Source organism: Coregonus clupeaformis, chromosome 35, assembly GCF_020615455.1.
Source record: "Coregonus clupeaformis isolate EN_2021a chromosome 35, ASM2061545v1, whole genome shotgun sequence".
Classification (NCBI taxonomy): Eukaryota; Metazoa; Chordata; class Actinopteri; order Salmoniformes; family Salmonidae; genus Coregonus; species Coregonus clupeaformis.
In genome coordinates, this window is record NC_059226.1 from 15,557,449 (window position 1) to 15,569,673 (window position 12,225).

Genomic DNA, 12,225 nt, shown 5'->3' on the forward strand with positions numbered 1-12,225 from the left:
GCATGGCGCTTGTAACGCCAGGGTAGTGGGTTCGATCCCGGGACCACCCATACGTAAAAATGTATGCACACACACATGTCTGTAAGTCGCTTTGGATAAAAGTGTCTGCTAAATGGCATATTATTATTATTACTACAAGGCACTAGTACTAGGCTATCCATGACGAGATGGACATATTCTGGTAATATACCCAACTATTTGATTGGGCTTGGTTATGAGATTGAATGTCATGGTAGTTTATCAATTCCAATATTATGTCGATGATATCCATTTCAGTGACTTTTCAGTGGGGAGAGAGGAAATCACTCCAAATGAGATGGTGCAAGGCGGTGATAGGCCACTAGATGGCAGCAATGCCATGGTTGGGGAAATCAAGTCTTTGTGGCACGGTGTTTGCAGACAGGTTTTATCATCCAGCCGATTATAATTATGAATAGGCAATTTCAAGCTTTCGATAAAGATTAATTCGTTTTTGTTGTCGTTAAAACTAATGAATGGACCACTGTAGCCTAACACAATTTACAGTTTACAGGCCCTTTGTAGTGAACATGTTCCGTTTGTCTTCCCTATTACACATTTATATTCATATAGGTACATTTTAAAACACCAGATTGACAAGCGTTTTGAAGCATGTGTAGCCTATAATACAATTTTGAATTTATAATGCCAACGAAAATAGGCTAAACACGAATGGCAGTAAAATTGCATATAACATCGTAAACTAAAGATTTAGAGTTAACTCGGTTTTTTAGATGTGTAGGCTAAATAAAGATAATTTCAATTGTTTCCGTTTCTTCCAATCCGTCTATGAAAGTAGCAGGTGCTCCTTGTACATTTCGATAAAGTGTTCATTTTAAGAGACCTATATGCCCTCTTGCCATCAAATTCGTTCAACATTATAATTTCAAAATCGAAATAATTCTTAAACCTATAATAATGTTTTCCAATTATATAATAGCGTACCTGATCTACCAATTCCTAAATCTAAAGCATCGCAATTTAATCTAAATAGGCCTACAAGCAACTTTTGTATGCTATTCAATTTCTTTACATAGACTATACCATTCACCACAGACACATCTTCTTTGTCTATGGTTAATTTCCCTAATTACGGCCTATATTGAACAATTAAAACGATATTGACCACAGAGTGATCTGGAATTCAGAAAGCTCCACCCTGCACCAGACACGTCCAATCACATTTTGAGACTTAACATCTGAAACGCTTCATTGGCTCTTGATATGAAGGCGGGGGATGTTGACGTAAGACCCTGACGTCCAATCAAAACAGATACCACACCCCATGTCTCATGAATATTAACTACTTAGATTCCCATTCAAAATACTCATTTCAAAAGACACTGTGGGCTACAGCCATCACTGCTCACAGGAACCCTTTTCGAAGAAACAAGAAAAACATACTGTGTAAAATTAGATATGATAAATATGGAACAACAGCCATTTGACAACACAAAATACAAAAATATATATTTTAATTAGCTTGACAACAGGCAGACTAAAATTAGAAAAAAATCTGCCAATAGAAATCAATAAAACGAACAATGATTAGCCTACTTGATAATATATAAACAAAATATTATCTATCGTCAAATATTATTAATCTCAGTCTTTGGCGTTGAAATTAGGAAATATTCAAATAGTTTATTTGTCCATCATAGGCAAGTAACAAAATATATTTTATTCTTATGGTCCTAATGGTGTTCTCAGTGCTTTAGAAAAAACACAGGTCTACCTACCTATGCCAACTACGTTTTATTATGAACACACATTATATCATTCTAAAATATAAATTAACATGGGGTAACCTGACTTTCAACTACAAACAGGACTACTGTAACACTACACAGGCTATTGCCCTTTTCTGTTAAACTAAGAAATCTTCATATTTAAAGTTCACTGTAACATAACTTCATAATTACTGGCATTAATTTCCCCCTTTGAAGCCTAAGCAACAGTGTTTCCATAGTTGTGTAGGACTGCACACATTACAACAAAATTCAGTTTTTTTGGTTTGGTTCAAACATTTCTTTACAGAGTACTTTTGTGGGTTAAGGGAAATTAACAAAATCATATGCTATAATCTAGCATAATATCTTCCGATTTTTATTGCAAATCAAATAAATTAAACAGATTATTTCCATTATAATACATATAAATGTCAGTTTGCCTTCGTAGGAAAAACGCCCGTATTTGCCACTAATTACCATAAATATAGCCTATTTAAGCATAAAACGCTAAATACCCCACTTAATATGTACACATTAATTCGTACTGTCCATTCTACTGTAAGACATTTGACCTTTGAACAGGCAGGTGTGGATCATTTGAGTATCGACCACTTTATTTGTTCCTTGGCAGACTGCATTATCTGAAAAAACAAAAACAACAGAAAGAACACCTTTTCAGATTGAGTGTGGGAAACAACATTATCACAGATCATTAATAGTAGCCGATTATAGTATACTGTAGTAGTATGTTATATTTATAGTTAATTGTGACACACTTCAACCAGTAGGTGTCACTATTGTATTCATGTGAATTTGAATGGAACTCCTCACACGTTCATATTTTACATGAAATATGAGCTCCTTAAAATGTGTAAGTGTATTTTGTGTAGTAGACACAAAAAAGTCACAGTCAGCTTCTCTGAGCAGGCTTAAATGCATTTTCATCTTGCTTAGAAACACACTTTAATTATATTCAACATCAGTATTGACCTGTGTGCCTCAGTGATTTATAAATGTCACTCTTCCTGCTAAAATGAAATTCCACAAGAGAAACAACTGCATTTTTTGGGCTGTTGAAACATTTCTTATTTTATTTTTTTATCCTCCTCCTCCAAACGCGAGCTACATAAGATGTGTGCAACAACTTTTTTCTTTCTGCCCCCCGTGGGAAACAGAGATGCATAGCATAAAACTATGCACCAGGGGGCGCAAGGAACCCAGCTAAGATTATGAACTTGTGTCTAGTGTCTACCTCTAGTCGTTTACTGTTTAGTTTAGTGTTAGTGTTTAGTGTTTTAGGTTTATTGTCTAGGTCTAGTGTTTATATATAGGCACCATGACAATTCCATGTCTATTAGAGAATAGAAAGTTATTGTCATTGAACGTTTGGTTCCAACATGGGAGAGAAACTACCACAAGGCAAATGGTTAATGAATAGCTTTGGATATGAACCCTTCCTTGAAAGCAGGGTCTGAATCAGGAGTACAGGGCAGTCTGAAAGTCACACATAGAGATGACCAGTATAGAACAGTCATGATGTGTCCATTCTATACACTTCATAACTATCTGCAACATTCTGGTCTTCTGAACAAGCCCCAGGATACTCAAAAATGTCCCATGTTGGAGGGTGAGGAGCGAGAGGACTTACATTGGAGGTCATAGCCAATTTGTCCGTAATGTGCTGTGAGGGTTAGAGCAGAGGGTTAGGAGAAGAAGGAAAGAGGAAGTAACAGGCAGAACATTGCATGAAGGAAAGAGCAATTCAGCAGCGATGTTGATCATGCAATGTGAGCCATTCCATCATTTACTATGCAGGTCATCAAATCCAGATGCAGGTTAGTACATGCTGGCAAAGCTGGCAAATCTCCTAAATTATATTGAAAGCATTCTGTATGAATGCAGTGTGTTTGGCACTCATAAAGAATACATGATTCAAACGGATGAATCTATGTATGAATGCAGTGACTTTAGTCAAATGGAAATCCTATTGTAGTATTGATAACATGTCATATAACTGGACCATATCCTTCAAACAATCAAGTATTATGAGTAGTAATATTTGATCAATTTCAAATTGAACAATACTGGGAGACAATTATTAATTTATTGTGTACTGTGGCTTTATTCTACAGTACATTTAGTATAGAAATTATGAAAAAGGGTAACTGGAAAGATAAGAATCAGTGTTTGGGTCAATTCTATTTAAATTCCAGTCAATTCAGAAAGTAAACCAAATTCCAATTCCAAAGCATTGAAGATAATTGGAATTTCGGTGTACTTCCTGAATTGACTAGAATTCAAATGGAGCTGACCCCAACCCTGATAAGAATCATGTTATAGTTTATATGCAATGAATGTATATGACAGTACAATAGAAGGTTATGTCATCAGGTATAAACTGAAATTAATGGCTAAAGCTCTATAAATAGAAAATATTATCATGCTATACATGCAGGGTGACATTGCTTTGTGTGTGTGTGTGTGTGTGACCTCACCTGTGCCACGCTCTGCTCTGACAGTGGGTTCTCATCCGCCTGGAATAGAAACAGTAAAAGAAAGAAGGGACATGACGTCATAGCAGTCAAACACACACACACACACACACACAACACACAAACACACACAACACACACACCATTAGGGGCTATATGTGTGTAAAGAGTCAAACACATAAAGCAAGCAACAACTGTACGATAACATAATGCCCTAAAAACAGTCATTTGATGCCTTGCATTGCTAATGTAAATGCACTCTGACACTGGTGAATGTGTCAGTGACCACCGCAATCCAATTAATATGGCTGCCTCACACATGGTATGCATTGTGCAAGGGAGTACTACAAAGGGCCCTGCTGCTCTTAAGGTGTACCAACACCCATGGTATTTCCTGGAACCCCATATGGACTAATTGAAACACTCTTGGCAACCTCAGGCTAACCACTGACAAATCACAGCAGGACACAGACTTAGTGGACGGTTGTTCCAACGTTGTGAGGTGGTTTCCTGGAGGATATCAGAACCTAATGCGGCATGCTCTCTCACCATGCAGTTACCTGCACTGGATCTCCCCCTCCCTCCCTCTCTCTCTCTCACACTCCCTTCCTCACCCTCTATCCCTCCCTCTCCCTCTCTGGTTGTAGGGGCAGTCTGTTGCTATGCACACTGGCTTCTGTCCGTCTGTCCATCAATGTTACCAACGATGTAATCAAAGAGGTCGAAGCTGTAGGCTTGCTCTGAACCACCCAGCTGACAGTGTGAGTAGATGGGTGGGGGTGGGGAGAGAGAGGACACATGTAAGAGGAAGATGGACATGGGTGTTGAGGGAATGTTGGGGGGGGGGTTGTTCAACGTGACATAAAATGGGTTCATACAGGTTATCAGAGTCCACAACAATCCACTAAACACAATCCCTACACAATTTCCTTTAGTCATCTGTATCTTCAAGTATTGTACCCATATCAGAATCCATGTATTAATCCATACAGTAGACACAGTCAGTGACTGTAGCTGTCTTACCCTGTAATTGACCTTCTGGATGACCTGTTGGGGGTCACTCTCCAAGATCACCCTGGTAACACAACGGTAGGGTCAGTCACTCAGAGAACGCAACAAGATATTGTACCAGTAACTCCCACCATACCCTGAATGATACCTCAAATAAAAGTTTATTAGTCACGCACACAGTTTAGCAGATGCTATAGCAGGTGCAGTAAATGCTTTTATGTTACTAGTTCCTAACAATGCAGTGTCAAACAAGGACACAAATAATCCACAAATGTTTCAAATCCAGAAATGTCAGTACGAATCCAATTATCAACCCAAATAGCACTGTAACAGTAATCCAAATGCAGTCTATACGTTACCCCCCGTCGATAATTTCGTCCACTACTAAGAAGACTCCGTCCATGTTGTCCAGTAGAGACCTTCTCTCCACATTTTTCCTGTAAGTAAGAAAACTTGATTGACTGACTTGAATTGTATTCAGTATGTTGAGCCAACAGGGATGAAATCTGTGATTGGGTCTCATATTGTTGCCTTGTGATCAGAAATGTATGGTGCACTCCTGCTCATATCACCTTAGGCTATTCTGTACATTTCAAACACTGACTTAAATAAACTTCCTGTAGTACCAGTTGTCAAGGTTTGAAATGATACAGAACAGTTGGCATTTAAAAAATAGAAAACTGCATTAAAGGAGGGCAGAGAGGGAGCAAATAGATCCATTCACTCTCTCTCCCTCCCTGCATTGCTACTGCATTGGTTTCTATGGTAACGGCACCAGCCCCTGTCAAGCTGTTCCACTTCACTGAGAGGGCTACGGGTGTGTCACTGTCATCCCATCATAATATAACCCAAAATAAACGAATCACTAACTTACTGCTGGTTTCAACTGATACTGTTCACCATGTCTTGAATGCATGAAGGAAACACCAGAGCTACTCAAATCTGAAATTAACTTATGTCTAATTTTCTCCATATTTACTAGAGTGATATTTTCACTAATTATTTACAATACTTTTTCAAATAATCGTTTCTTGCATTGATGTTGACTTTGTTATGTTTTTCTCCTCGATGTTTCTACAATTGTTAGCCCCTAAAGGTTGACCGACCATTTTAAAAGTGAGGTTACTTCAACATAGACAACACTTGTACACTTACCTTAGGATTTGACTGAGGGACTCAAACAGACAGTTCAGTACAGCCATGAGCATAAGCTATAGGAAGAGAGAGCAGGGCAGTGGAGGAGGGGAGGATGAATGGAAAACAAGAGAATTGAGGGGTATAGATGGAAGCCAAGAGAAGTAAACAGAGAAAGAGAAAGGGACAGAGAGAGAGAGAGAGCGAAAAGTCAGGTGTGGTTGAATCACTCTGCTGGTTGTTTATGAATGCCAATATGCCATAAAGGGACTTGTCTTTCACTTGCAATGTACACAGCAACAAGAAGCGCTGAAGATAAGCAAATTATCAACCATTTATTCTCATGGGCATTTGCTATATATAGAGTCTCCAATGATGACGTCATCCCAACAAATGTGCCGTGTATTCATGGCTGCCAAGGGAAGCCAGGCTTCCCCAAAAAATGAACCAATATATATTATTTTTTTCAACATACAATAATTTAGCTTTTGTCTCGCTGTGTTTTATAATTTTCCTTCAATTCGCAAGAGGCTGAATGTATCTCACAGAAGAAAGCATCCGAGCGAGCAAAACAGTGCCCCTCTGTCCCTCTACGTGTAGGCCATCCATCTGATGCTGTCTGGTCCAAACGAGTATGAAATTGTTGCCGCACGTAGCATTGAATGCAAAGGAAGCCAGCCAGCATTTGGCCTCCCTTGATAAAAAAAGTATAACAAATTAGCCAATCAGCGTTGAGATAAACTGAGTGAGCTCAACTGTGAATGGTCCTGGCGCAACAAAAAAAGTGTCAAAGGAAGCCAGCTTGGAATTTGGCGTCACTCCTATCAAATCACATCGAGCGCATACGTCATTGACAGAAACAACTTGAATTTAGCCAACTAGCTAAAACTGGTCCTTTCCTAAATTAGCCATGGATGGAAATAGGGATTTGGACTTGTGGTTGTACTTAATTCTCCGTACAGGCCAATGATTATAACGGCGATTCTGATCCAACCATTAATTCATACATTGTTGTGCCCCTGGCCTGAGAGGATGGAAGTTCAATATGTAGCTAGATGTAGAAGGCTAATGTTAACTAGCTAACGTTGCCCATGAATGGCAGTTAGGCTAGCGAGCAAGCATTTTAGCCAGATAGCCTAGGACAACAAAAAATAAAAGTGTGTACTGTATTATAGAGTGATAGACCGTTTTGTCAACATGAAAGAGAGGAGGATGGCATTGACGTTTCTCTACAAGTAGTCAACATGTTTTTCTACTTGCACGAACACGCACGCACACACAGAAATCAGAACCATGGACAGCCACATAATATTTAGCTTATGTTGATTGGACTAAATTGTTTTTGGTATCTTTTAGTTGTCACTCTATTAGACTAAGCAGTTTTTCCACGCGCGGGCAACCAAGGGTTTGGTTTACTCCCACGGGGGGAAAGTGTAATTTGATGAGGTTGAATTGTTGAAGTTGAAATGGTGCTGGAATAGTGGAGGCAGCACTTTGTGGACTTCACCGGACAGAGGTTGCTCTCCGTTTGTGTGATAAAACAAAGGTGTGGTTGAATTGTCTCTGCCTTTAGGCCTATATATCACGGTCGCAAGGCATATGAATTAACAGGTCACAGAGCAAACAACACAATTATCACAACACATTGGTTGTAATAGGAGGGGGAGGGGCTTGGTTTCCCCAGTGATTTTACCCATGCACCGCTACTGCAAATTACATGTTGCTTTCTGAGATCTGAATCCTAAATTGATATGTGAGGGCTTAACTCAGACTTGTGTGAATTATGCGTTGATGTCAATGGAAGACTTGTGCAAAAACTTGAGTTGCATGCAGACTGCGGATCTCAAGTCAGGATTCGGGCCATAATGTATAGTCTTTGAAGCACCAGTCTAGCCTTGTACTCCTTCTGCATCTGAAGCACATTAACTACCTCATTCTCCTGTGCACTGCCCGCCACGTAGAAGAACAGGTCAATGCTGCACTTATACACGATCGTCATCCCCTCCACGAAGGCAATCTCATCTGCTTAGAGAGAGAATGAGAGAGAGAGAGAGAGAGAGAGAGAGAGAGAAAGACGCTGAGATTTCAAGCCACCAAGTGATCTTTATTGCAACATTAAAGCACATTCACTCCTTATTCACATATACGGACATATCCATAAAACCTCTCACTTGGGTGTCTCCAATAATGGAGGCTTCCAATTTAAATGTGAGTGTTGTCATATAAAATGCTAAACTCCTATGTGTGTGGGGAAGAAGGGATGGAGAGGACGAAGGGATACAGAGATAGAGAGTGGGTATCCTCCTTAGGGGCAGGTGGACCCGGGGTGTCGGATGACTGCTGTGAATTTCATTGGAACAAAAGAGCGTGAGAGCGGTCTGTCGCTGAACTGGTTCCCTCCCCTTTTGTTCACTGTAACGTGATCTTGGAGGACAGAAGAACCCAGAGGAACCAATACTGTTTCTCATGTTTTAGACAAACTAACCAATGAGGGTTGAGCCGCAGGCTAATGCTATACAGCTAACACTGTCTCTTGGTTTTCTATGGTGGAGGATACACAAAAGTTGTGTGAACAACGGGTCCTGACCAAATAATGCTTTACACAGTTTCCTATTAACGTGAAGCCAAAGAAGACTGGTACACATTTGCATTGATTTACATTCTGATACTCTTGATACGGATTTCCCTGATGGTGCACATCTTCTCAACTCTCTCATCACATTGTTAGAAGCTCTGTTAGAAGCTTTTTTTTGTTATCTTAGTGGTTCATTAAAACTATGATATGGAATATAATATCAGGCGTCAAGCTCACCATCCACTCCAATAGTCTCCTGGGACATTTTTATGGGGCAAAACTTACTGTCAGCTTTGTGTGTCTTGTTAAAAACGTTCTTTTCAAAGTTCTGCTGCTCCTTCATGGAGGGGTAGAGCTCTGTGTCGTAGTACTAAAACACAACAAAGACAGATATTAGATGCATTAGTTATGATTAATACACCATCTACAACAGTGCCCATTTGAGGCAGTTATTTGGGGCAGTTCTCACAATGTCTTGACTCCACAACAATAACCAATGTGAGTCGCTATTGGACAACGGTTATTAGCCTACCTTTGATAGAAGTCTATTGCCATCGTTGTCCAAAATGAAGACAGCTTTCACTGTGTACAGTGAGGGTTGCTGAAAGACAGTATGACCACATGTTGACCAGAATAAAGGACCATTTTCATTTCCATAGGACCTAGGCATACTGAACACATCCCTAACAGTTATTAATAGAACATTGATGATGGTGATGACGATGATATTGGTGATGATAATAAATCTAGTCAAGTTATTCAAAAACATGAGGAATATGACAATATCAGGAAGAGATCTAATCAAATCAAATTGTATTTGCCACATGCACCAAATACAACAGGTGTAGACCTTACAGTGAAATGCTTACTTACAAGCCCTTAACCAACAATGCAGTTTATAAGAAAAGAAGAAAAAAAAGTGTTAAGTAAAAAATAGATAAATAAAACATAAAACATAATTAAAGAGCAGCAGTAAAATAAAATAACAGTAGGGAGGCTATATACAGGGGGTACCGGTACAGAGTCAATGTTAGTCGAGGTAATTGAGTTAATATGTACATGTGGGTAGAGTTAAAGTGACTATGCATAAATAATAAACAGAGTAGCAGCAGCGTAAAAGAGGGGGTTGGGGTGGGGGGGCAATGCAAATAGTCCCGGGTAGACATGATTAGCTGTTCAGGAGTCTTATGGCTTGGGGGTAGAAGCTGTTAAGAAGCCTTTTGGACCTAGACTTGGCGCTCAGGTACCGCTTGCCGTGCGGTAGCAGAGAGAACAGTCTATGACTAGGGTGGCTGGAGTCTTTGACCATTTTTATGGCCTTCCTCTGACATGTGAGTGTAGATGTCGATGGTCCCAGGTCCTTGAGTTCTTTCCATCCCACGGTGGCTTGGTTGAACCGGGCCAAAGTTCTGTTATGCACTGACTACCACAGACTCAGAGCCTAAGTGTATCACAGAACTTGGGCCAGGAACATCAAATTCAGGACTTTAGACCCTGAATTGAGATGAACTGGAGGAAAGTCCAAACCAGTCATCCAGATGTCTGTGCCTATTATTAACAGTCAATAGTGAAACTAATTCCTTTAACAGTTCAAAGAGGTGCAGGTGTCAAGTAACCAGTCCTATGATCCTTTGTGCAACATTATTTTATGCATTAAGCACACTGAATGTCAATATCAAGAGTGCATAACTTATGAAGTCCACATCCAGACATTATACTGTGCAGCTATAATGACTCCGCCTACTAACAGAAAACACTACCAATTTAAATAGTGCAATACATCAGTTAAAATGATATCAGTGTTAAAAAAAAAGGTTTATATAGATATTTTGAGGCTGAGGGTCAAGTACAGCAGGTTGGTTAATCAACGAAAAGTAATTGCGGCCTTGTCCAGCGCTTCTTGTTTTATTCCAAGTTTAAATTACAGTAAAAAAAAAAGAATACTTGTAAAGTCGAAACGTAAACCTTAATTTATCTTAGTGCAATGATCAACTGTCTAGAGTTTAGTTCAAAAGTGTAAAATTATTCTATGCATATTTTGTTGAAAAACCCACCTGTGGAATCAAGTTTTTGGTAAGCGTAAAATGCTGCGCAACGCACCTCCTCCGGTTGAAACCAAATATCGTAGACGTGGCACACAATATGTTCAGTGTTCACCCTTCAGTGCTTGGGCAGGCTGATGTCACAGTTATAATAAAAGTATAACGGATAGACGACAACTCATGCCAATCATTTAAGTGTAAATCATAAGAAATTAGGTTATAATCTCAGATATGTGACATGGGGGGTAGCTTTTCAGACAGTATGCCCCACTCTCTTGGAGAATTTGGCAACTGTTCCGAGTTTGTATAACAGCAATTGCCCCTTGACAAGGAAAAAGTGCAACACATGTTGCTGCTGGTTGTGGAATTACAGTACACTACACTCAAATAGCGCATAGACTACATTCAGATTACAACGATAGTCGTGCAGAATACAGTACCTCCTAATGTCTCCTATCGTACCTGAAAATGTTAGATCCAGCCAGTCAGACCTAAAAAAATCACTTCTTAGGCTGGCCATTACGCAAAATACTGAATACAACATTTTACGCAGCAAAGGGCTATAATGAATGCTATTCAAGCAATGGCCGACGAGGCCTAATCATGCATTTGCAAGGTAATCCTCGTTTAGAAATATGTATAAATCGCCATATCCCTACGGATTGCTTACCAGAGACGAGATTTCCATAGTGGTTCTCTGGTGTTGACGTGGACAGGTTTGAGCTGTCATTCTAGTAGACCTCACAAAATCCTCTGACTCATGGGTGGGCGGATCCTCTGCTGGCCTAGAGGAGGCTCCGCGAAACCAGCCCCTCATTCGGCCATGTTGGCTCCCTCTAGCTGTTCGTGAATTATGTTCGGTCCTTGTTCTCTAGGAACCACAATGGTGTCAGTTTCTTATAGTGGTGCTTTTACGCGTTACTCCAAAATTAATACCGATAAGGTTTTGGTGACTTCACCTACCTCATATGGCCTAGTAGTGCATTATGGGACATTATGGATATACATCCTATCAGTAGTATCTTTAATCTCATGTGTATAGTATATGTCATAAATGAACTACTCTTGTTACAAGTGATAGTTTACTTTATTCTAATATATGTGATTCAATCCATGTTGCGAGGCTAGTCTGGATTACCGGGTGTGGATGTCATTCTGTTCTAGTTCATTCTAGCACGGCAGATGGCAGCAATGAACATAGGGATGGATTGACACAGACAGAC

At 39.7% G+C, this 12,225-nt stretch overlaps 1 protein-coding gene across 6 annotated transcripts; it reads right to left on the reverse strand.

The window, feature by feature from the left end:
* Positions 1-1,476: 1,476 nt before the first annotated feature.
* On the reverse strand, positions 1,477-11,847 carry LOC121550498 (coatomer subunit zeta-1). Of its 6 annotated transcripts, none has more exons than XM_041862774.2 (10): positions 11,673-11,847; positions 9,493-9,561; positions 9,246-9,330; positions 8,316-8,407; positions 6,407-6,462; positions 5,611-5,688; positions 5,264-5,315; positions 4,244-4,282; positions 3,397-3,429; positions 1,477-2,389 (listed from the first exon to the last, which is right to left on the reverse strand). In XM_041862774.2, exons 1-10 carry the CDS (start codon positions 11,817-11,819, stop codon positions 2,342-2,344), a joined length of 699 nt encoding a protein of 232 aa, XP_041718708.2. In that variant the 5' UTR covers positions 11,820-11,847; the 3' UTR covers positions 1,477-2,341. The 6 variants fall into 6 exon arrangements, 4 of the variants coding, with proteins under 4 accessions (XP_041718708.2, XP_041718707.1, XP_041718710.1 ...); XM_041862773.1 differs by having other exon boundaries at positions 8,316-8,410; positions 11,673-11,779; XR_005996965.1 differs by lacking the exon at positions 3,397-3,429 and adding an exon at positions 4,855-4,993 and having other exon boundaries at positions 2,364-2,389; positions 8,316-8,410; positions 11,673-11,779.
* Between the last annotated feature and the right edge of the window lie 378 nt (positions 11,848-12,225).

Excerpts from the sequence above, each read along its gene's own strand:
- LOC121550498 (XM_041862774.2), bottom strand. The coding sequence starts at position 11,819 with ATGAGGGGCTGGTTTCGCGGAGCCTCCTCTAGGCCAGCAGAGGATCCG. Across the intron at positions 5,689-6,406 it reads TCCCTCAGTCAAATCCTAAG|GAAAAATGTGGAGAGAAGGT; the intron begins GTAAGTGTACAA and ends TCTTACTTACAG. Across the intron at positions 3,430-4,243 it reads CAGAGCAGAGCGTGGCACAG|CACATTACGGACAAATTGGC; the intron begins GTGAGGTCACAC and ends TAACCCTCACAG.